Raw genomic sequence first — 27066 nt, forward strand, 5'->3', positions numbered from 1 at the left:
TGCTATTGAAAACGCTCTTGCTTGCACATTCTGTATAATATCTTTCGGATTTCACTGGGTTTCCTCCCTCCCCCCCCCACCTTCTCGGTCATCAGCGAGGTAACCAGCTCCTCTCATTTGAGGCTCGTTGGAATGGTTCGATTCATGTGAGCTGGGATGAATTAAAAACGATGCAATGAAAAATGGAGGAATCTAAATAGGTGAACTTTATGACCGAACTGAGCTTGCCCGGTTTACTTTTTGCTGCAGTGACCACCTTAGACTCAAGGCTCAAGGTTGACTCAGCCTTCCATCCTTCCGAGGTAGGTAAAATGAGGACCCAGATTGTTGGGGGCAATTAAGCTGACTTTGTAATAATGCCGCTTGGGGTGTGTGTGAAAGCCCTAATAAGCAGGCATATACATAGAATGAAGGCTACTGCTAAGCTTGTAAGCCGCCCTGAGTCTTCGGAGAAGGGCGGGATATAAATGGAATTAAAATAAATAAAATAAAATAAATCTTAACTGTTCGCTTAGGCTACGTGTGACGGCCTTTCACAGAAGGAAAACAGTTATGTACAGCTAACATTATGTGCTGGTTCTTTTGTTCTCAAATAGCTCAGAAATCCAAATTCCACTTTTATGGATTTGAAATGGATTTCAGTGCAACCTTGGAGCATCTGAAATTAATTGTGCAGGAGAAAGGGGGAATGTTAGCCCCACTCTAACTTGGGTTCCCCCTCCCCATTATTTCTCCTTCTCTGGCAGGGACAAATATTTTCCAACTGTCCGCAGGGAAATACAAAAGGATGTTTACAGAGGAATCTGAAATTGTGAGAACCGTTTCCATCCTAGTTGTATTTCATTTTTCTTTTACAGCTAAATTCTAGTTGCGAAAGACAAAACTCATAACGTAAGAGCTATATTCTCTTCCTTGTCTTGTTTCCCACAGTAGCTTGCCATATGTCCCCAATATAATCACATGCAGGACATGAGAATGTTGCGTTGAAATTCAAGTACCCCAAGTTTGGCATGGAGCTGAAAAGAACTGAATCCAAGAATTTGAAAGAGATGTTTTTACCTTCTTTGCCCATCCAAAAATACAAATCACCAAGTATACAGATTTAAAAAATCATTTATTAATAGGGGGTCAAGTGTTTTTATAGGGTACAGAAGCAAATGATACATTTGATATATATGTGATATGTCAGAAATCAAGTAATCAAACAGTAAAAAACACTGATTACATCTCAGATGTCACCAATGGAAAACATTGAATCTAGATAATATTCTACAAGTGGCTGATTTGTGGATTTCATTACTCTTTCCCAGCTGGGTTAGTATCTTAAGTTTTTCTGAAGTTAGAAAAGAGGCTTAGTTAAAGATGTTAATATTACAATTTAAAATAATAATGCAGGTAACAATTATAGCAGCTATGGCTGTCTTCCTGGGGGGGAAAGTGGGCAGTCTTGCTCCAGATCAGAAATAAAGTATATATTCTCTCATCGAAAAGGTAGACACCAACCTATGTAGAAGCCAAATTATGTATACTTGCTGTTTAATCATGTAGCAGTTATCTGAAGTTTTGAGGCATTTATCTGATTGCTAATTGATTTTCTAAAATGATTTAGAAAAAATACTGTAGAACATTGTATATTATTTTCTTTTTTTGTTTATAGAATGTAAGGCTTGGAAAATATTGAAATATGAATTTCAGTATTCATATGCAAATAGATAAGAAATGTAATGAATTACATTTGTTTTTCCTCATTAAATTTTTGAAAGGACAATTTTAAATGATAGAATCATGCCTGGGGGCTTCAGGACTTGAACTGATGCTTCTTGTTACTAACTTTGGACTGCCAAATGGGGATTTGGGCATTAATAGTTGGTCATCATTGTTATAAGGCAAGAAACATCTTCTGAGATACAGATAAAGTCTCTAAAGGAATTGTAGCCTGCCAAATTTGCCACATTCAAAATGATGAGGTTCTTGGAAAATCATCATCATGTCCCAGTGCAGACATTCATTAGATTGTAAATGGGCAGCCATGACACCTCAGCCTCTTTTTTCCCCTGGTTCCTGATCCACCAGTTTTGTATATTCAGTTGTTCTTCCCTAGTTCATATATCTGTTCACAACATGGAATATCTTTTAGAGTATCATATGTATAAAATATTGCAAGACATGTCCTTCATTTAATGGAACTGACAGTCTGGCGGGGAAAGAATCAATAAAATCATGATGTAAATGTCAGCGCTGGAAAAAAAAATCCAGCTCTTAAGATTATGGGTTTCTGGTTACTGGTTCTGTGACTGATCAGTCACTAGGATGTTCATTATTGCTTTCTTTTCTGAAATAACTGTGAGACATCACTCCTTTATTTAAAAAATAACCATATGGCAGCTCACTTCTGTTCTTGTAGCTTCACATAAATCTGGAAAAGTCAGAAATTCACTTTTCATTTTAACTGTCAGATTTACTATGAGAAACTACTAGAAAGTGTAGGAAATAGCACTAGGTCAACTACTAATACAAAACAAAATCTTGAAGAATCAGTCAAAGACTATAGTGTTTAAATTATGCAGATATTTTCAAGGTAGGTATGGTTTGAAACCCCCCCCTCCCATAATTCTAGGTAATATATTCATTTTTAGCATAGACATTCTACCTGGCAATGATAACTGTAATTTTTCCCCATTTTAACATATCCTTAATTTCTTAAAGGTTGTAAAGATTACAACCAAATCATCAACATATGCTCTTAGTTTACATATTTCTCTTCTATTCAGTAATTCTCTCAACCTGTCTTTATTTCTAGTCAAAACTTCAAGAGTTAGAATGAATAACAATAGCAATAAAAGATACTGTTGTCTAATTCATTTCTATGTCTCCACAGGTTTTGTTAATTCTCCATTAACAATCTGTCTTGTGTGAAATTCAAGTTGTCAAATGTCTATTTGTCAACAAGACCAATATAGCCTTTCTTTATTTTGTTTTAAATATCCAAAATGCCAATATTATTAATATCTCTTAACTGTCTTCTTTTTTATCCGTTTAGCTAGAATCATCATAAATACCTTGTAGTTATTGTTCAGTTGATAATCTTTTGATACAAGTCAAGTATTGATCTTTAGGAATTAATGCTCTGTTTGCATCTATCCAGCCATCTAGTAACTTTCTATTGCCTAAAATAGAATGCTCATTTTTTGCAAAGGTTGTAACAGTTCATCGTCAAAATACTTGTAACAAAATCATAGCAAATTGAAAATGAAATCAAGAGAACTATTGCAGAAAGATTTAGTTTTCAGTGGTTCACATATGTACATTTAAGGGTAAAAGTTTAATCTAGATAAAAAGATAAACTGAATTACACAAAATGATTTATGACTGTATTATGTACAAAGGATGAATGTATTATTGTTAAAATGTTTAAGCTTTTATTGACATTCGAAACAGAAAAGAACAAGTTGAAGAGTACATGATGAAATGGGCCAAGAATTTTGGTTATAATATATAGGTGCACCAGATGGGAGAAGATATGACTAAAAGGACTGAAATATACATTATGTTTTAAATTAAGAGAAAATTTTACAAAAGGATATACAAGGTTACTTCCAAACTATGTTGCAAATGCATATAAGGATACCAAGAGTTTTGTAGACTAATATTAAGTTGAAACTAGATTTTTGTTGTTGATACACGTGGATAGTCAACTAAAAAGACTTATCAATCAGGATCTATTTACATCTGTTTAGAACTGTTTTAATCTGATTCTTATAAGAACACTGGTCCCCTGGCCATCTACAGTCTAGCAATCTGCTCTTACAGTGGCTGACAACTGCACAAGGAAGAGTACTAGTTTCCCTGCAGATGTGTTTCAGTAGGAGTCACATTGCCATCCAGGCTAATAGCCATTGATCCCCATCACTTCCATCAACTGCCCCTATACTTTTTTGGAGCCAACCAAGCTGGTAGCCAGCACCACATCTCATGATAGAAATTACATGCTGTGTGATAACAGAATTCCTTTTGTCTGTCCTGATTTTTCCAAGATTGATTGAGTGATCATTCACTCATTCATTCATTCATTTCCTGCCTTTATTATTTTTACAAATAACTCCAGGTGGTGAACATACCCAATACACCTTCTTCCTATTTTCCCCACAACAACCCTGTGAGGTGAGTTGGGCTGAGAGAGAGTGACTGGTCCAAAATCACCCAGCTGGCTTTCAAGGCTAAGACAGGGCTTGAACTCATAGATAAGCTGGTAAGACCCTTGGGCAGGCCAGCAAGGAATGGGGACAAGTGCTGGGGAGCACGGGTAGGCCAACACAGATACTGGGGAGGGTGGGCCAGCAGGGAACATGGGCAGGCAATGGAGAGGGTGGACTGGCAGGAAATGTGAGCAAGCAGGGGCTGTGAGTGAGTATGTTACAGAGGACGGGTAGGTAGGTGGTGCAATGGAGTTTGGATCTTATATTCTGTAGTGGCCTCTGGGAGAAAAAGCAGCAAAAAACAGACTAATAGAGTGACTTGTGAACTTCCCTGCTGGATTCTCCATTGACTTTGCTTGTGGGAATCCAGAAGGGAAGATCACAAATGGCAATCATGCAGCCTGCTGCAAGGATGTAACTGAAAGGTCACAATCACATGAGTGTGGAGATTCTGTCAGTTAGAACTTAAAGAACTGGTTGTATATATCACTAGTTCAGTGCCTTTGTATGTTTAAAAGGTCATTGAAAGAGTGGTTACAGCTTGAGGACTACTTGTATATTTTTTAATATTGCTGATTCTCAGATGTAAACTTATTTCTATTAGCTGTATTCAAGGTCTAATAAAATTTTTTAAATTCTTTACAGAAAATGACGATGTTACAGAAGCCTCTTGATAATACAGTATTTATGTGATGTTGTGTAACAATGAAATTGATACCTGTGGAATATGGGCAACGTGGTAGCATCTTACATAGATGAGAGAGCGATGAGGGGATCATGTGGCCTCATTGCTCCAAAACCCATATTTTATGCTTCTTTCTGGCACTGTTGGCTATTTTGGCATTAGTCCACAACTTTTATCAACTAGAGGTAAGTTAATTAACCCTCTAAGAACTGGCCAAATAATTTGAATTTTCTTTTTTCTTATCATCGAGGTCTTCCCATGATAGGTAAATAGTTTTCAGGGATTATGAATATATTGCTCTGTGTTATTGATTGGAAAAATGCCATGTCTTGACACATAAACATAAAATATTTAACTGTAATCTATTTTTTATCTCTTTTGATGATTACAAGATCTTTGAACATTATGATTAGTTTCTCAATACTTTATAATGCTGTGCTGTTTGCCTACCGCACACCCACCTCTAAGCCCAAACCACTAAGGAGGAAAACAAAGGTAAGGGTGTCAAAATGAATTAAAATCTTATTAGTTACAAGCAGCAGATGCCACCTGGCTAATTACATTAATAGATCTGAGCCTATTGGTCTCCTAATTTGAGCATATTGGACTTGTTGGGAACCTTCACTGCATAGAAAAGCAGGTCAGGAATGTATATCATATTTAGTTCATCTCTCTGATCTGTGGGCGAAGGGGAGAAAAAAAACCAGATCAGGACAGGACTACACATACTGATTATAATAGCAAACACATGACAAAGACACTTTGCAAAGATTGTAAATTGTAGGCATTGGTTGCAAAGTTACTTTTTCATTATTGCTGTAACTTTGAATGATTGCTGCTTGAGGTAGTCACTAAGTGAGATCCACCTGTAATAAAATAAATCCTTTCCTATAATTCCATAAATATGGAATTGTTAGATGCTTTCAAAATGATTCTTATCAAATACCCAATAAACTAGCAGGACTGCCTTCAATGCAGTATTGACACAGTTTTACAAATTAGCAACAGGTTGGAAACCTTGATTGCAATGAATTTCTACTATGAATTTACAACAGATGTGATCAAAACCTAATGATACATAGATGGAGCTGGACCAACTTAATCCTGAAATCTGCACAAGCCAAAGATAAACAAGGTTATGCTTAATGTCAGCTATTTGGAGTAAAACAATCTGTGAAGCAGCCCTTTTGCAGTACCTTAAAGGAGAGAATGTCCACGGGGTCAAGATGGCAAGACGGGTTCAAGACCAATAAGCTGTCAGTGAGGCAGTGAATCTGAAGGAAAAGCAAGAGTTGAGGTTATAAGAAATCCAAGATCTAAAATATGTACTACCACAATATTCACAAGCAAGATACAGTTTGTGAGACGTTCTCAACGCTGTCCAAAGTAAGTGAGTAAATAAACTCTGTCAGGCCTCTGTGCAGTGGAAAGTTGAGACTTATTAGACAGTAGCTGCAGAGACTGCTTTCCTTTCGGCACTCACTTTCTGTTAGCTAGCCTTCTAAACCTGCAAAGTTCAGCTCTGTTCCTTGCTTTTCATTGAGATCAAGGCTGAGGGCTAAGTGCATATGGGAAAGGGGTCCTGTGAACTTGTTGGGTCTATAAAAATCAAAGAAGTCACTATTTCCAGTACTAGTAGAATATCAGGCAACAACACTGATACAGTTTGATGCTTCTATCTTTACTCCCTGTTTCCCTCATCTGAAGACATGCCCCCTGGCAAGTCAATCATAATCAGTTTTGTTGACTGCATTTTCTATTTAATTTAGACTAATGACTATTTTATGGAAGATACCAGCAGCTTACTCCATTATACTTCCACTGCAACTCTTAATAATTACATTAGAAGAACCATGAGAATCTCCTTCAAGTGTGTCTCTTTGCATGAAATTCTTTCAACTAATGTGCAGCTCGGCATACATTCTCTCTACTATAAGAATCACTTAGCATTGCATTAGATCCTAAAAGAGAGCAGTGAGTTGTTGGCTGGATATTCAGAATGTAAAGAAACATCACATAAAAAACCCACCATGCACACATTTTTGTATAATCAGCAAGTACTATTTGCTGCTAAAATATTGCTTATGTCATCTAACTTTGGTGAAGAACAAAAGCAAAAGTTATATGATGTTTGTAATGAATCCATGAAGAGTTGGCTAAGTAGGCTACTGCGGGATCCTAAGCCTTTCCCCCACAATTTATATTGCAACCTCCCACACTTCTAGGGACAGCCTATTCAGTAAATGTCATCCAACTACTCATGCCTAGGTGTTAAATTGCTAGGAAATAAATGAAGTGATGACCTTCTTCACCTGCTTTTCTTCCTTTATGTGGAGTAAGCAAGCAGGAAATCTTGTACTAAGGTTAAACACTTTTCAGAATAAAAGAACTCAAGTCTTTTATAAACAATAAGATTAAGGATTAAAGAAAAGCTAAAAGAAAAAATAGACAGTGGCAGGGGTAGAGGAAAATTTTGTGATTGTTTCAGTGGCTTTTCCCCAATCAGATATATATATACACATAACAAATACAGACAATGACAATAATAACTAAGCATTTTTAATCAGCCCTGAAAAGAAAAGACACTAATTCTCTCTTAATTAATATAATAAGAGTATTAGAATTGAGTGGTGTAATGATGGAAAAAGCATTTACATAACTAATGGAAGCCTGTAATCCATATACATACTGTATAATATTATTTTATAACTAATGGAATAGATAAAAACAATTTGGGTTGTGTGATATTTCTTACTGACCATTTTGATTTTATGCTGCTGCAAAGTGTAATAAAACAAATATAGTAGATACGATTCTGTTGCTACAACTCTTGTTTGAAAGAGTTTCTTTCTTTTGTAGAATCTCAATACCACAGGTTTAAAGTGGTTGGTAGAAGAGAATGAATCACAACCCTCATTGCCTACAACTAGAACACGCAGAAAGCTGTACTGTGGTTATGAGCATCAGGTTTTGTCCAAGATTGAACAAGAGGAAGAAGAATCTTTATTTGTTGCTCTACAATGGCCCAAACCTCCTGAGAACAAAGTCCCCTTTGTAAGGAGTACTGACCCTTTCCATAGCAACTTTATGATACTAAATAATCATGCAAATTTCAAAGTTGGTGATCAGCTGGAGGTGCTTGTCCATATGAAGGACTATGAAGGAGACTCAAAGCAATATGGTGGCGACTACCTTCAGTCAAGAATTCATTCTGCAGATCTGAGAGCAGGAGCCATTGGAAGAACTGTAGATTATCAGAATGGATCATACAGAATTTTTTTCACTTTACTTTGGCCAGGGGAGGTCACAGTATCTGTGTCCTTGGTTCATCCTAGTGAAGGAATCCAACTCCTTCAACGCTTACAGGAAGAAAACCCAGACAGGGCCTATTTTAAAAGCTTATTCAAATCAGGAAGGATTTCAGAAGTTACTATATGCAATGTGTGTTTGCCTGGAGACATGCCAGTCTGTAACTTTACAGATAGCTATACTGGAGAACCATGGTTTTGTTATAAGCCAAGAAGACTCTCCTGTGCTACTAGAATCAACCATTTTAAAGGGGGATATAAAAAAGGCCTTTTAACTTCAGAGGAGAGTAACTTTTTTCAAAGGTACTTGTTTTCTTAGACTATGTTTAACGTTTTGTTTTGTATAGATTAATGTTATTTTGGCTCTTTTTAAAATGTGGGATGGTGAAAAACTCTTCTTGAATGTATTTTACTAGGCTGAAATTGATCTTTTAAATAAATGCCAAACAAGCAAAACATCTATATAGTTCTGCTACAATCTTTCTAATTTGCTGAATAGTATAAGACAGGGCATTTTAGTGCCACATTTATGGCTCATAATTGTCATCAACTACATTATCTTAGGGCTTTGTTGCTCTGTGTGTGTGTGTGTGTGTGTGTGTGTGTGTATACATACACACACACACACACACACTACTTTTAGTTTTGATAGTGGTAGCAATAAAACTTGGCTCTTCAGATAACAGCCTTATATTCAGGAACTTCTTTATAATAGGAACCTCACAGACACAACCCAGTTAAACTGTTTGATTGTAAATAATAAGGTAGATATGCTCAAAAGATGACTACCATACTGGAAAACACAGAGATATTATGCCGCATATCTGTGCACTAGGGTTTAAATATTAAATGTTTTCCTTTTATTTTTTTGATTCAGAAGACTTTGGGCCTTTCATTTCTCATTCCTGACAGTCAGAAACATCTGCTTAGTCTTTAACTAATGGTACTGTTGGGTCTAAGCACCTCTGATTTTCATTTTGCATGTTCAGTCTTTTTACTTTGTGATATTAGGAAATTATTGGGAATTATTAGGAAATTATTGAGAATTATTTTCTCCCCAAATTGGTTAAAATAATCTATTTTAAAAAATCAAAATACTTTTGTATTTCAAACTAACCCTAAACACTAAACCTAATTTTAAATACATCTACCCAAGATGTTTTGTAGACACACATTTTCCTGCAGACATTTCTTTTTAATACAGTAGTGGCCAAAATTGTGGAAACCTTTTTAGAAAAGTGTATTTTTGAGGTTTGATGGCTAATAACACCACTTTTTTTTGGAGTACTACCATAAAATTATATATCAATGGAAAGATAATTTAATCAAGAATGTAATGCAACATAGTTTGTTCAATTATCTGTACTGTGTTCTATGAAAAGTTATAGCCAAATAACCAGAAAAAGGAAGCACAACTTGCTTAAGTTGATATCAGGTAGCTTTCCTTCATCTGATTGTAGCCAATGAGCATGAGTGTTTAGAGAGCCAATCAGGTGTCATCTTGTTTTGGCAATGAGCCAATCAGATCACAGTAGGATTCAGTTATTGATGTCATGTATTGAAGCTGATTGAAGGGACGCGGTGGCTCAGTGGGTTAGGACGCTGAGCTTGTCGATCGGAAGGTCGGCAGTTTGGCGGGTCGAATCCCGAGTGCCGCGTAACAGAGTGAGTGCCTGTTACTCGTCCCAGCTTCTGCCAACCTAGCAGTTCGAAAGCACGTAAAAATGCAAGTAGAAAAATAGGAACCACTACGGTGGGAAGGTAACGGCGTTCCGTGCGCCTTTGGCGTCTAGTCATGCCGGCCACATGACCACGGAGACGTCCTCGGACAAGCGCTGGCTCTTCGGCTTTGAAACGGAGATGAGCACCGGCCCCTAGAGTCGGAAACGACTAGCACGCATGTGCGGGGGAACCTTTACCTTTACCTTATTGAAGCTGAGAGGAGGACATTTGTCAGTGTGTTATGTGTTCGCTATCAGGTTGTTTGTGTTTTTTTTTCTTTCATTTAGTGAGCTTGTAAAACATAATAAAATTAAAGTAATGGTGCAAAGAGTTGACTGGTTGCCCAGAAAGCGATGTAAAATAGTATTATTAAGTGAACAAGGCTACAGTTATAAAGACATTAGAAGAAAAATTGGTGGAAACTTAACCAAAGGTGGCATTTCTACTGTACACTTTTCCCAAAAGGTTTCCACAATTTTGGCCACTACTGTATATTATATAATATAAAGCTAGTGTACGTGCTTTAGAAAAATAGCAAACATTTTTTGTTCCTTTCAGGAATTTGTATTTTTAAATGTATCTTTCATGACTTTTTTGGCATTTTTTTTGCTGTAAAAAAGAAGCATTACTGTGTTTTCCCAAAAATAAGACCTGGTCTTATTTTTATTTTTTTATTTTTTGCCTCCCAAAGAGGCACCAGGTCTTATTTTCGGAAGATGTCGTGCGTGTCTATCCGGAGCTCGGTCCTTGGCTACAGAGGCCTTTCCTGAAGGCCTCTGACAGTGAAATGGAGGCCAGGGGAGCTGTGTGCATCAATCCGTAGTTCTATTCTCAGCTGCAGAGGCGTTTCCTGAAGGCCTCTGACAGCGAAATGGAGGCTGAGGACGATGTACATGAGTGGTAGCAAGTGGCTGTAGAAGAAATGGGCTGGTGAGGCTGGTATCAGGGCATGGAAGGCTCAGCTGCAACAGTAAACGGGTGCAGGGTGCATGGGGTAGCTCCATCCCCCCACCCCCTCCCAAGCTTTATTTTGAGGCATGCGCCTCGCCTAAGTGCTTATTTTTTGGGCTAGGGCTTATATTTGGGGAAATACAATATTAGTTGATGTTGTTGATGAGCCTCACAGTAATGTGAGCAATACATCATACCGGTAATAAATATATTTAGCAAGGAAAAATACAGTGGAATGTAATTAAGTTAGATAAGTCCTGCTTTAACTCAATTTGCTTTGATATGATTTGTATTTTTCAACATAAACCTTGAATATGGAGTTTTCCAGTTATGATTAGTAAAGGCATTTCATGTAACTATTTGCTTTTGTCTCAGAGGGAAATATCCGTTGCTGTCATCCAGGAAGAAATCTCTGTAGTCCTATTCATATTGAGAAGACTTAACCATTACAGTGACAGAATGGTGTTCAAGTTAAAATGCAATCTGTTTTTAAATATTTAGTGGTAAACAAATGTTACTTTTTGTATTCGATTTTTTAAAAATATATATTTTCCCCTTAATTTAGTGGTGTGAATATAAAAATGCCAATACCTTCCATCGGGCCTGATACCGTGATTGTAAGACCTTTGGGGCACGCAGGTAAAGTAAATGTTTGAGAGTTTTGCTTTGTACTATTTCAACTTGTTCTTATGAACTGCAACCATCAACAATGTTTCAGTATCGTATGAGAAACTGCTGAAGAGTTCTGGAAGAGTTCTATTATTATATTATTTAAAAATATTACTTAACCATTATGTATTTAAGAAGGAGAAATTCTTCATGTTTTGTATCTTGCTTATTCTGCTGAAGCCATAATCCAGTTGAAAAGGACAATTGGCATGTGCTGGCATGTATGTGGAATTGCTCATGGACAATTAAAAAAAATATTTTCCTTCACAGCAGCCATATACCAGTTGTGTGAACCCAGGGGAAGATTCCAACAGTGCTAACTATGTACCCTTGTGTTGGATATTATATCTGAATCATATTTATCCCTTTGAATTCAGATCTCTGGACCTTCCCATTGATGTGATAGTATAGGGTAATATTATAATACTTTTACTACAAATGATTGAGAATGTAGTATATTTATAAATAAAATTGAATGTTAGAAGAGGCCCAGAGTTGTTTTGTTATTAATAGGCAGCAAAATAAATAAATAAATATGGATAAGATTTCAAAAAGTCCATTCTTAAAAATTCTGTTCTCTTTAAACATATCAAAGATGGCCAACTGAAAATAATTGAATTGTAATTTGCAATTAGATTAAATGTAAATAAAGTTACATTTGTTATGATCCTAACAAACTGTGGCAAGTTCTTAAAGAGATGGGCGTACCAGACCATCTTATTTGTCTCTTGAGAAACCTATATGCGGGCCAAGAAGCAACAGTGAGAACTGGACACGGAACACTGATTGGTTCAAAATTGGGAAAGGAATCCGGCAAGGCTGTATACTGTCGCCTTGCCTATTTAACTTATATGCAGAGCACATCATGAGAAAGGCAGGGCTAGATGAATCAAAAGTTGGAATTAAGATTGCCGGAAGAAACATCAACAACCTAAGATATGCAGATGATACCACTCTAATGGCAGAAAGTGAAGAGGAACTAAAGAGCCTCTTGTTGCGAGTGAAGAAGGAGAGTGCAAAACTTGGGTTGAAACTAAACATTAAGAAAACCAAGATCATGGCATCTGGCCCTCTCAATTCCTGGCAAATAGATGGGGAAGAAATGGAGGTAGTGACAGATTTTATTTTCCTGGGCTCCAAGATCACTGCAGATGGGGACTGTAGCCAAGAAATTAAAAGACGCTTGCTCCTCGGGAGGAGAGCCATGGCAAATCTAGACAGCACACTAAAAAGCAGAGACATCACTCTGTCAACAAAAGTGCGTATAGTCAAGGCTATGGTCTTCCCAGTTGCAATGTATGACTGTGAAAGTTGGACCATAAGAAAGGCTGAGCACCAAAGAATTGAAGACTTTGAGCTATGGTGCTGGAGAAGACTCCTGTGAGTCCCTTGGTCTGCAAGGCGATCAAACCGGTCAGTCCTAGAGGAGATCAACCCTGACTGCTCTTTAGAAGGCCAGATCCTGAAGCTAAAACTCAAATACTTTGGCCACCTAATGAGAAGGAAGGACTCACTGGAGAAGAGCCTAATGCTGGGAAAGATTGAGGGCAATAGAAGAAGGGGACGACAGAGAATGAGGTGGCTGGATGGAGTCACTGAAGCAGTAGGCATGAGCTTAAATGGACTCCAGAAGATGGTAGAGGACAGGAAGGCCTGGAGGAACGTTGTCCATAGGGTCGCGATGGGTCGGACACGACTTCGCAACTAACAACAACAACAACAAAGGTTATATTTATCATGTGTTGGGTTGTTGTTTTTTGCTAAAACTCCGAGGCTCATATTTTAGGTAGTGTATATTTTATGACCTACATTTATGAAGGAAAACGCATGTTGCTTTGAAAATGTATATTTAAAATATGTGTCTGTCAACTGGCTATCTGCCTTGCTTGCTTGCTTATTTATTTATTTGTTTGCTGCAATTACAAGACTCAGTGGAATTTTCCATATAGACGAACATGTATAATTTTAATGCATGCCTCTTTATTTCTATTCATTAATTCTAAATTTTCTCTTTCAGAAATGGACAGTCTAGAAAGATCTCACAGCTCTGATGTATTTCCTTCTGGTTATTATTATCAAGATGAATGGCAACAAAGGACGCAGTTAATTCGACATTTTAATACGTCATCAGATATTACTGAATGTTTACAGGGAAAAATTATTTACTTGTTTGGAGACTCTACAATCAGACAGTGGTTTGAATATCTGACAGCATTTGTTCCAGGTATATTCAAATTGATTCCCTCTAAAAAAATTCTCCCATAAATACTTTTGGTATAAGAGCACAGTATTTTACCAATGTTTATCATTTTGTTACCAATTTTGTTTGGTTGATATGCATGTTATTTTTTAAAATTTTGAGAGAAAAATTGAAATGAAATCCCAAACTTGATTTTTTCAAGTATTTTTTTCACTATACGAATATCCCATTATTAGACTATCTGGCACTACCAAGGGACGTTAGTGACAATAGGAAAGCTAAGTCTAAAGCTTTTATACCAAAACATGGCCTTTTGCTTAATTTCAGAACCCCCTGACAAGAACTTAAAAGTCTTGTCAAGAGAGCCCTGCCCTTTTGGGGCAATTTGCTATGTGTGTGGAGCTGGGTAAGGAAGAAGGAAGTTGTAGTTGTGGCCCGTCAACCTTTGACTGCTGTCATTTAGCATGCAATCCCAAAAGTCTCACCCATGAGAAGAAAAGCTATCCCACATGCTCCAATGAAGAGGGCAGCTGTTCCACTGAATAAAAATGAAGGGATCTCCAGTGAAGCTGACAGCAGATAGAATAGGTGGATGTATAGTTCTTTGTAAAGAGTCTACTACATCCCAGCTGCCAAAATCTGGATGGCTATTAAATGGCTGCAGGAAATAGGACAGTAGACCTTCAAAGGAAATTCTGCTGGTTGACTTCTCTATAGTAGAGCAGAACTGATAGTGAAGGGTAGACTGCTGCCCACTACTGTTCATAAAAAATGCAGTGCATTTGAAGCAGAGAGGGGCTCAAGGAGAACTCCTTGAATTTGAGAAGGGGTATAAAGAAAGGGCCCAGTCAGGTGATTAAGACATTAAAGCTTTTTTCTTTCAAAGGAGTATAGTTATTTTGGGGGTTATATATTGTTATATTTTTTCATTCCTTTGAAATGGTTAGTTGAATTTGCAAGATTAAGCCTAGCATTTATTTGTCCTTTGGATGATTTTTCAGAAGGCATAATCCTAAGCCTAAATAATTTTTTTCTTACTAATACTTCTAGGTAGTGATAGAGTTATGGCATACAATGATATAGTAATTCTTTTTTTTAAACAGATCTTGTGGAATTAAACCTTGGAAGTCCTAAGAAAGTTGGTCCTCTCATGGCTGTGGACTTAAGGCATAACATCTTACTAAATTTTCGTTGCCATGGCCCTCCCATTCGTTTTTTCACAGTTTTTAGCAGTGAGCTGCATTATATTGCCAATGAATTGAATCGTATTGTTGGTGGGAAGAACACTGTGATAGCCATAACTATTTGGTCTCACCTTAGCACTTTCCCTATAGAAGTGTACATCAGGAGATTGAGAAATATTCGCAGGGCAGTTGTTCAGCTATTGGATCGGAGCCCAAAAACCTATATAATTATCAAAACTGCCAATGTTCAAGAACTTGGCCCAGAAGTTAGCCTTTTCAACAGTGACTGGTATTCCTATCAGCTTGACACAATAATGAGGAAGATGTTCTCAGGAATTGGGGTGTATATTGTGGATGCTTGGGAGATGTCACTGGCTCACCATTTGCCACATAAATTACATCCAGAAGATGTTATTGTCAAAAATCAGTTAGATGCTTTCTTGTCTTTTATATGCCCATTGGAAACACATTACAACTTCTTAACTGGCATACATAATCAAATGTGGTCTACATTGGTATAATTCAGCATTCTGCACTTGTAAATGAAACATTGCTCATTTATTGTCATAATTTGCATCTCATCTAACCAACTTGCACAATAGCACACAGATTTATATTTTTTGGTGGCAGGGATATTTCTGTATGTGTATTACGTATCCACACACACAATCCTACCTTTTTATAATGCACGTATTGGTGTATTCAGTTTCTATGCCTCACTTGTACAAAGTATATATTTTTTTTACTAAGGCTAAGCACACTTCAGATATTATTGAGAAAAAGTGCTTTGGAACTTAGGTGAACACAGACCCTCTTCCGTGTTCATTAAAACAGCCATGTCTGCCATACCAGAAAAAATAGTGTTAATCACCTCAAGAATAAAAGGGAACAACTTTCTGTTTTTCATATAGGCCTCAGTTTCTTGTCTGATTACTAAAGAGGTAGAGCTAGAACAAAAACAAAAAATAACGGGCATTCTCTTAAAGGTTTTGGAAGAATTTTGGTAAGGACCAGATGCAATAAAGGCAGACATTAAAGTTACTTTTTCATCACTGTTGTAACTGAATAGTCTCTATGCAAGACAATCGCTAAAGGAGGACTACCTGTATTAAAATCACAACAAAAATTGTGACAAATGAGCAGGAGCCTTGGTGGAGCAGTAGGCTAATGCCTCCTTAAGTAACACCAGCTGCCTGCAATTAGTGCAGGTTCGCATCCCACCAGGCTCAAGGTTGACTCAGCCTTCCATCCTTCCGAGGTAGGTAAAATGAGGACCCAGATTGTTGGGGGCAATAAGCTGACTTTGTAATAATGCCACTTGGGGGGGGCGAGAGCCCTAATAAGCAGGCATATACATAGAATGAAGGCTATTGCTAAGCACATTGGTTTGTGCTTAAATTGTAAGCCGCCCTGAGTCTTCGGAGAAGGGAGGGATATAAATGGGATTAAAATAAATAAATAAAAATGATAATGGCATCCAAAGATTAGGAAACGCTGCAATATTTGTCTAATACATTCACATTTAAAGTTCACTTTTATCCTTTGCATAAGCTCTTACATGCTTCTTTCTTTGAGGGTGGGACTTATTGGCCATTGTTTCTGTGTAAGATTTCATAAGTAGGAACTTTATTAGCCAAAAAGGAGCAATCGTATTTGACCCATGCGATATTGTATTGTTCTTGATCCTAATTTTCATACCAAAAAGTAAATTATGCTCTCCAAAGTCTGGGAAATAATTTTTTGTTCTGTTATGCATAATTTTTGTTCTGTCCACAAGAATATCTAAATAAAAAGAAATGGCAAAGAATTAAATATTCCTCATCTTAAATACTCTAAAAATTCCAGATATCCAATTCATGACTGTTTATTTTCAAGTCAGAGGAGTGCTAAAGATCCTCATAAATCAGACTAAAGCTTTCACATTGCAATGTGAAGGGCAGTCCTCAATTTACAACCATTCATTTAGTGAACATATGAAGTTACAGTGGCACTGAAAAAAAATGACTTATGATCATTTTTCACACTTAACAACCATTGCAGCATCCGCATGGTCATGTGATCAAAATTTGGAGACTAGGCAACTGGCTCATATTTATGACTCTTGCAGTGTCCGGGGGTCATGTAACACCTTTTGTGATCTGACAGGTAAAGTCAACACGATCTAAAGACTTACCTCTTCGAACAAGCTGGCCTGGCCTGATGGGATGGGGTTGGGTTTTATTAATGTGTTTTAACTTTTCTTATTGTGTTTTAACTTATTGTAAGAGTTGTGGGCATTTTGTTTAATCTCTTTTAATTTTTGTATTTGGTCTTTTAACATGCATTGCCCTGTTCACCGCCCTGAGTCCTTCGGGAGAAGGGCGGTATACAAATAAAATTAATAAATAATAAATAAACACTGAAGCCAAATTTGCTTTACAACTGTGTTAACTACCTTAACAACTGTAGTGATTCACTTAACTGTGTCAAGAAAGGTCTAAAATGAGGCAAAACTCACTTAACAACTGTCTCACTTAGCAAGGGAAATTTTGGGCTTAATTGTGGTTGTAAATTGAGGACTACTTGTACAAGAACTTAACTTCCATGTTTGAATCTGTCACATCCCAAGCAATGGCCTCTTGCTTTCCTGCCTTGTTTCACCATCTAATGGTTCATTTCTCTTGAACTGCCACAATTTTAACTTTATTATGACATTAAAACTGGAAACAATTTCCTCAACTTCTTCAAAAGACAGATACTCCAAGGCATAATATCTTTATAGGAAGGAGTTCACCTGACATGGGATTGTTTTTCAATTTTCCATACATGATATATTTCGTTTTAACTGTGTAGCATATTAAGAATGAGGTAAATTATATTGCTGAGAAAGGATAATTTTCTCCTGTCTTGTGAAAGCTATTCTTGTTGCTTGCCCTTCATCCTCTTAAGATATTAAGAGATATTACCCCCCGTAGATAGGGCTCGTAACTTGGGTGTCCTCCTAGATTCACAGCTCTCCTTGGTTGATCATATAGGAGCTGTGACTAGGGGGGCCTTCGCTCAGGTTCGCCTGGTGTGTCAGTTGCGGCCCTATCTAGACCGGGATGCCTTGCGCACAGTCACTCATGCACTCGTGACCTCCCGTTTGGACTACTGCAATGCTCTCTACATGGGGCTGCCCTTGAGGACTACTCGGAGGCTCCAGCTGGTGCAGAATGCAGCCACGCGAGTGGTGGTGGGGGCTTCCCGATACTCCCATGTAACACCTCTACTCCGTGAGCTGCATTGGCTTCCGGTTGTCCTCCGGGTAAGATTCAAGGTGCTGGTTACGACCTATAAAGCCCTAAATGGCATGGGTCCGGGTTACTTACGGGAGCATCTGCTGCCGGCATCAACTTCCCTTCGTCCAGTGCGCTCCCACAGAGAGGGCCTCCTTAGGGTGCTGTTGGTCAAAGAGTGTTGACTGGCGGCCCCCAGGGGGAGGGCGTTCTCTGTGGGCGCGCCAGACCTTTGGAACCGTTTACCGATGGAGCTCCGGATGGCTCCCGACCTTCGCTCCTTCCGACGTGACCTAAAAACATATTTATTTGATCAAGCCGGCCTGGTCTGATGGGTTTAGGGGTATTTTAACATTTTGTATTAATTTATTTAATTGGGCTACTGTATTTAATATTTCTTTTAATTTTTATATATTGTATTTTATTGTATTGCCCTGTACACCGCCCTGAGTCCTTCGGGAGAAGGGCGGTATAAAAATTAAATTATTATTATTATTAAGTAAAAGGCATTTTTCATTGTAATATTTGAAATTCTGCTTTATCTGCGGTGTTGGCAGATTATAGTAATGCAAAGGCATTTCTCCTACATCAGGTAAGAAACACTCTTCCCCATCTCTCCCACAAGTAACTAGACCAGGTTTGAAGGTGATGGTCTTTCCTGTTTTGGTGGCCATGTATGTCTGCATGAAAAATACCCATGTTAAAAATAATGGAAGTGACATTTAAGTGAGATTGTAGGCTTCCTCATCTGTTGTTACTTTGCAAAATAGAGACCTCAATATCAAACTTGAGAATTAAAGGTTTCTAAGGTTTGTGTTGCATGATAACAGTTTTAAAAATACATTTCTCAGTGGTGAATGTCTGCAATGTTTTATAGATTTATGGAGACATTTAATATTTTACCAGTAATAAAAAAATCTGACTTTCTAACCATTGTGATTATTGCTATTAACATGCAGAAGTCTACTTAAATTTCCTGTAAGCAAAGGATTTAATGAGCCAACACTTGGCTATCTGATGACCTTACAGCAATCATTAATGGCACATTTGTGTAAAACATTTTATCGGTCAAAAATGTATATCATGTTTAATTTATTAAATAAATATTTCATTTTTACTTTACCCTGCCCCATGCTTTCTTCTCTTATTGCTATAGACTGCACTGAGATAGCATAGGACACAAATGATAATTGGCCAACGATCACTTTGTCATCTATATAACTGTGCAGGCCAATAAAATGGCATATTTCGCACTCTGTGATATAGTACCCACAAAATTATATTACTTTTAATAGTGAATATTTCCATCAGTTGTCTCTTCAGAGCCACACAAATACACACAAATTGGTGTTTTCTCATCAAAACCAATGTACAGGTAATCCCTGAGTTATGAACATTCAAAGTTACATCATGAGCACCCCATAGTGCTTATGAGCCAGTCTGAAATTACGAATATTACAGCACCACAGCAGTCTTGCCCTTTCAAGCGACCACAGTGGCTCTGTAAAATTCACCCTGGAAAATGCCTCGGGGTGGGGGATTGTTTCCCATCCTCAGATCTGGGCGGCAGCAGGAATCATGGCAGAGAGGAGATGGAACTTTTCCAGGTGAGTCCAGCACAGCAGGAAGGGAGGGGGAAGCAGGAGGTATTTTAGTGGGTCGGGGAGGTCTTGGTGACCTGTTCCATCATTAGGCCCTCCATGGCCTTCCCCACCCTGAGATACCTCATGTTCATTTAATGAGCCGTGCTTTCCTTGTGGCCATATGCATGGAACAGCTTTTGGTTATGGGTTACATAATACTGTCCTGCTGCTACTGCCCTAAGAAGAAAAATATTTTGGCCACAATTCTCTTTAATAATTTGTGAGAAAGATTGGGATTCCAGAGGCTGAGCAGCTTCCCCATAAATTGGAAGACATCAATATGACAGATGAGGAGGAGGAGGAATAAGAAAAGGGAACCCTAGTTTATAGTGTCAACTAGCCCTACCTGCTTTGGGCTTGACAGATGAAAATGAAAGTATCAATTGTATAACTTAAAACCCAATTGTATTAAAAATAAGGAAAAGGAAAATGTTGACTTTGCATGGACAAATGCCCAATCACAATTCTATGGACTGATAAAAATACAGTGTCTAAAACAAGTTTCCCATAAAATAATGTGAGGGGACCAATTGGATATGATCTGAGGTTCTAATAACTTATTGTAGATGCGATAAAACCAGAATTGAGCTTGCACAAAAGCCATAAAGCTCAAATACAAAGATCGGAGACAAATTCATTGCACAATTAACAGATACTTTCCAAATAGCAGAATCCATAAAGGAGGCTAACAAACCTGAAATCCAAGCAATTTAAACTCAGATCCTGACCTTGAACTTTTACTTTAACTCCAAGAGCAGAAATTTTGCAATCACCCCAGTTTTTTCTCCATCTAGCTGTTCCTAACTAATATGTGACTCACACAAATTACAACCTTCTGAAATTTTAAGAGCACTTCCCCTTAGCTCCTTTTGATTCCTTAGAAGACATCTGGCTTGTGATTGGCAGCTTCTCTCACTTCCAGCCTAGAGACACTTTACTCTTCCTATGAGCCTAAAACAGAGGTTCTCTAATTCTTTCCCACCTAAACCAGGCTTCCTTCTGTACTTGGAAGATTTTCTTGGCTATGAGCTACATCTTCTTTAAGTTCAAATCTGAAAAAAGTTCATCCTCACTTCTGTTCCTGCTAAAGCAGTGCTTAACTCTTTGATCTTGAAAGATGATGTGGCTATTTCCAGTTTCCCTCTTGGTTATATCTTTTCAGCAATTTCCATTTTCTCTTTTCCAAGTATTATCCTCCTAACTATTATTACATATGATTTTAAAAATGACTGATAGAGAGGTCCATTGTTAAAATGACATATAAATATGTCAAAACATGTATAAATATAGATATTTAAAATTCAGCTAGTGTGTAAATATCAAGCAAACATATTTGGAAACTTCACTTTCACTTTGATTTCCGAGATACAGGTCGTTAGTATCCCAAACATTAATTTATTTTGAAGTTTAGCCCAGTTGCTGGAGGTGTTTTCCAGTAAAGACTCATCATAAACCGAAGAGCAAATTAAATAATTGCTTTCTCATTTTGTAATCAAGGGTTTGGCCCTGCAAATACTTGATCACCCTAATCTCATCCTGTGCAACACATGAGCATTTGAACAATCATAATTATTTCAAGTGGCACTTATCATATTTCATCATCCTTGTGCTCTTATTTTGCTCGTGCTTTAGTTCCCAACAAAAATATTATTATCACACCCCATTATAGGGGTATGTCAACTTTTTTTAGACAGGTCCAGTCAAAGTGAAAACTTTACAGTCATATCATTGACTGCTTATATATGCCATCAAGTTGCTTTTGAGTCCTAATGACCACAAATATAGATGTTCTCCAAGATCTATCCCTAACCTATTCCAACAATGTACTCATTTGCCACTGAAATCGAATCCATCCAACTTGCTGCTGGTTATCCTCCTCTTATTCATTTTCTTCCCACCTTTCTCAGAATTGGAGCCTTTTTCAGAGAGCTGGGTCTCTGCATAATGTGTCAGAAGTAGGATAATTTAACCCTAATTATTTGCTCCTCAAATGAAAACTCTGCTTGATTTGTTTGATGATCTATTGATTTGCTTTTCTGATTGTCCATGGTGTTTTCAGGTGTCTTCTCCAACAACATAGGCATCAATATCTTTCTGTCTTGCTTCTTTAAACTCCAGTATTTGCTTCTGTAGAAAAAACCAATCCTCGTGGGGAAAAAATGATTTTAAGTTTTAAAAAACAGTGACATATAAATATAAATTATTATAAAATTAAAATCTGTAAAAAGTTTGCAGATTCATTAACATTTGTTTCTCTTTTTGATAATTTCTCTTTTTAATATATTACAAAGCCATTATATGATGACTTTAACTAATGATTGTCTTATTTATTTACAGCTTTACTGTTGTACACTGCCCAGATCACTTTCCATAAGACCGGCGCATGTATAAATTTATTTGTTTAATAAATAATTTAAAATAAAAAATAATAATATTGAAATGATACCAATATGGTATAATAAGCCATAGTAAGATAACATTTTATAGTAAAAACTAAAAAAAAGCTATAAGAGTAAAAATAGTGTACTCAGGTTTATTTTCATAAAGTAAATTAAGTATAAATTTAGGTTGATTAGTTTGACTAGCAATTAATTCTTAGTAAATTTTGCACACCACTACACAATGTTATGTATTATGAAAGAATTACATTTAAATAACACAGTGATGTGTTGTGCTGTATAATAGTAGTAGTAGTAGTAGTAAATAAGAACTAACATGTCTGCATAAAAGAAAAATCATGTATTCAGTTGGGTCAACCTGTAAATTATTGCCAAATTACAGTCTAAAAATGGGATATTTCTGTGTTATCCATCTAGCACAACCTAAGAGAAGGTATTACAGTGAGGCAATTAAATACTTTTCTATAGTGAGACAGACGTGCAGTTGTGTGAGGAGTATAGTAGGTATCACAATCCCCCTTAGACTATTGGCAACAGGGATATTTGGATCGTGCTTAAATTGTTTTGGTGCTGTGCATCAAATATCTCAGTCTGAGAAGCATTCCAATTGTTCATAACCCATGGGAGGACAGCCATGATAACATATATTTCACCACCAAAGATTAGTATTCACCATCCACCAGTGTTAGAGAAGTTAGACCTAGTGGGGAAAAACGGTTAACAACTTCAGGACAAATAACATATGCCCAATTTAACTCCAACCTCTACTTTTATCAGATCTACCTCCCAACATAGGCCTGCTTTTGTATTACAATGGACTTTACCTGGACTATAGTTCTTGGGAAATTGGACTGACCAGGCTCCACAGAATATGGTTAGAAAAAGGGTCCAATTGAATTCCACAATTCATTACCTTTTTCTTTTTCCAGTAGGAGCCACATTTCATAGGAACATAGGAGATATTACCGCTCAGAGGTTCTGGATGATATGCAACAGTTATTTTCATTATACTTTCACCACTATTTTTTGTTCAGGACAGTTTTGTCATACAAAGTGATGTATTGCTTAGTCGATGTTTAATTTATTTATTTTTAATGCATTTTATTTTAGTATTTATTTGACCTTTAGTTTTTACTGACTACTGAGCGGTAGTGGTGCAGTGGTTAGAATGCAGTATTGCAGGCTAACTCTGCTCACTGTCAGCAGTTTGATTCTAACCAGCTCAAGGTTGACTCAGCCTTCCATCCTTCCGAGGTCGATAAAATGAGGATCCAGATTGTTAGAGGCAATGTGCTGACTGTCTATGGAGATTCTCAGTCATCCAGATCATAGTTATCCTAAAGATGCTTTTCCATGAGGTAACTGGACTTTCTTGGTTGTTTTTTTTTTGAAGATGTTTCACTTCTCATCCAAGAAGCTTCTTCAGCTCTGATTGGATGGTGGGGAATAGAAAGATTTATATTCCTGCAGACAGTTGTTCTTTTAGTGAGTCATTAAAGCTACCTGGAGGCTTATCTGTGTCTTCAGGGTCACCTGAGTAGTGCAAATGGGTGGGGAGCTTTCTTGGAACTGTGTTGTAGACTGGAGATAGATGATGTCAGATCCCTCCCCCTCTGTTGAGAGAGGGCTGTTCAATTTTGACATAGATTTGGCTTGGGTTGGAAATCTGCTTTTATTGTAGATATAAAGATGCCCTCATAATAATGAAGACTGGTATCTCAAGGATCTATCTAACCATATCTTTATGTTTGTTCCAGTGTTTCTTGTCCTGCCCTTTCATTGCAATGGACTGCATGCATCCTAGTTCTAAGGCTGCACTGTTGATAGAAATTGCTTTCTGTTTATATAACAATCTGTTTCAGGCACCTTATCTCTTGCCATGACAGCTCCTGCCCTCATGCCGATCCCTCTGCAGCCATATGGGAGACTATTCTACTTCTTGCAAGTCTATTTCTACCTTCCTCAAACAAAATAAATTATTGAACTGTGGTGCTATGGCAATGCCAGCATAAATATAAATGCCTCCTATATATGTATGAAAGGCAAAATTATTTCATTAGTTTCAACTTCCATAAAAGCGTTGTAACTTATTTGGCTCTATTCAGTAGAGACCATCTTTCTCTCTCTCTCTCTCTCTCTCTCTCTCTCTCTCTCTCTCTCTCTCTCTCTCTCTCTCTCTCTCTCTCTCTCTCTCTCTCTCTCTCTCTCTCTCTCTGTGTGTGTGTGTGTGTGCAAGTGTGTGCAAGTGTGTCTACCTCAAATTTTGAGGTATTCAAGAGGCATCCACAAGGGCCAAAGAGAAGCAAATAATGAAAACTCTATTGTGCTGATGTGATGCAAGCTTTGTTCTTTTTTGGGTATGGTGTCACAAATACACCTGAAATGGGAGATGCTTATGCCATAATGTGGCATTTTAGTTATGTTGATAAATGTGCTGTGTTCTACTGATACCACTAAGCCTTGCTATGAGTTACTTTTATGTCTGGAGGTCAAAGAAGAGATTCTCAGATCTGCCTCTCAACATGACAAGAAAATCTCCAGGAATCACTTGAAAAATCGAACAAATCTTTGCTCCTCCAAAATGTGGAACTCTTACTTTTATTGTCTGCTTTTGTAGGATTACTTTTACATCCAGCCCTTTTGGGAACTTAAGAATGTTTAAAACTGTCCAAATATACATTCTGTATGGAGAGGGAAGAAGATGACCACTGGATGGCAGCAAAGAAGTAAATATTGAAGAAGAAATGATAGCATAATTACAATAGAAGAAAATCATTATTAAACTTTTAAAAAGAACTGATGTGGAGTGATTGGGGTAGGAGTTCTTTTTAAGTAGATTTCTGATTGATCTCTCCTAGCTTTATACAACCTTGCAGTAGTACTTTGTAAAAAGACTCCTTTCTTCCTTACAATTTCTGGGAATTATATTGCAACATTGAAGTCATAGTCATAGCACTAAGTGTGAGGGATGACGTAAATCAGAGCGAGCAACTAGCAACCAATTAAAAATTTGTTAATTCTCAGGGGTTATTGCTGTAACCCGTTATTGCTGTTTTCTTTATGCTATATCCTCATGTTTCCTTCATCTGATCCCCAGCTGAAGACTAATGTCACCTTTATTTTTCCAATGTTCGAGTGGTGTTCTCTTAACTCTTCTTGCCATAGACAAAGAAGAGGGAGTCAAGGTATTCTCCAAAGCACCAGAAGCCAAGACAAGAAGCAATGGATAGAAACTAATCAAGGAGAGAAGCAACCTAGAACTAAGGAGAAATTTCCTGACAGTTAGAACAATTAACCAGTGGAACAACCTGCCTCCAGAAGCTGTGAATGCTCCAACACTGGAAGTTTTTAAGAAGAGACTGGAAATGGTATACGGTTTCCTGCCTAAGCAGGTGATTGGACTGCCTGTGTAATGCCATACTGGCACTTTACATTATGTATCATAAGTTGCATGGCATTATCTTGAAAGATTGCTAAATCTCTTTTTTAAAGAATGGGTTTCTCTCTCTTTTGAAAGAGCATGAGACCTGTGTTCACAAAGCAGGAGTAGCTTTGTGCTACATAAAAGTAGGATAGACCAGGAAAAAGAACCTGATATTGATTAGTTTGGTTATCAATAGTCAGATATTCCACTGCTTCTGCCAAATGGCTTCCAGCTCCGAATGGCTGGAATAACCGGAGGAACCGCGGCATGGGTGAATGCTGCTGGAGGAGCCGCGGCGTGGGTATGTTGGAATGCTGCAGTTCGCCCAGCGCAGAGTCCTGCATGGCGGTCCTTCCACAACGGTCCTTGCTGCGGACTACCAGGCGGCATGGACCATCTTGGTCTGGGGCCTGCGGAACATCAACGGGATACTCCTACCTACTCCTCGCCTGTTTCTATCTGCTACCTGCTGCTACCTACTCCCCATTTGTTTTAAAGCAGCCATTGGAGACCATCGAGGAGAAGATCAGGACGGTGGTGGTCTCTTATGTTGACTAAGATCTGCTGCCTTTAAGGGATCTGAGGCAGCTTGGGCTGCTTCCCAGGTTCTTGGCTGGTTGGGTGGTGCACTGGCTTGTTGCTTAGCAACAGCCTTCCAATCATGGCCTGGAGTTATGGCTTCCAAGATCCTCCCCCTTGTGGTGAGGTGCCTCGGTCTCATGATAGTCAGCACGGCATGGGCCGGGGCCGGGGCCGGGCTCACTTATCACCTATATGGAGATGGACTCTTGCATGCTGTTTCCCTTGTCCTCCAAAGAAGGACCTGGGGTGAAGAGTCGCTGTGAGAGGGCAGCTCAGTTTCTTTTCCATCTGCAACCTCTCTGGATGTGAGAGATCCGTGAGGGTATGTTTTTTTCCCCCTGGATGGGGTTTCCATCCGCCTCCCAGATCAGCCTTGAGGTCGGGGTGAGAGAACGACTATTGATTGGTTCTGGGGTACCCAGCGCAAGTGAGAGTGGTGCTGGACTGGCAGTTTTGGACTCATATACTCCTGATTTGATATCACCTTTATTCAACATCTGACTGCCATTTCCCGAACTCACATGGCTATTTATGGCACGCTTACGTTATTCAGGCATGGACTTATACGCCCTCAGGGGTGCTCCCCCCTCCTGGGTGTGACCCACCTTCTTTTCTACCTCTCCTCTTGATGACAGGCCCAATTGTTGGGACCCTGAGAGATGGCTAGGTATGGATTGGGGTCTCCAGTTTATTTTTAGGAAGAGACCCCTGATCTGTTTTTTAGCTAAATTTTTAAGGGGTTAAGGGGGAGGGTTGGATTGCAGTTTGGGTTGGAATCTGGGGGGCTTCCACCAACCGAGTTTCAGTCCAGGCTTGTCGCGGTGGGATAGGGCTTGGGTTGGGTGT

The 27066-nt window shown here is 38.1% G+C and overlaps 1 protein-coding gene across 1 annotated transcript; it reads left to right on the forward strand.

The window, feature by feature from the left end:
• Positions 1-4901: 4901 nt before the first annotated feature.
• On the forward strand, positions 4902-15436 carry NXPE3 (neurexophilin and PC-esterase domain family member 3; the record flags this gene model as incomplete). Its single annotated transcript, XM_081326634.1, is given in 6 exon segments — positions 4902-4952; positions 4956-5066; positions 7741-8492; positions 11428-11501; positions 13549-13755; positions 14835-15436. Coding segments are annotated over 6 exon segments (1797 nt in total).
• Between the last annotated feature and the right edge of the window lie 11630 nt (positions 15437-27066).

This window comes from Vipera berus (genome assembly GCF_964194415.1).
Source record: "Vipera berus genome assembly, chromosome: 4".
Taxonomy (NCBI): domain Eukaryota; kingdom Metazoa; phylum Chordata; class Lepidosauria; order Squamata; family Viperidae; genus Vipera; species Vipera berus.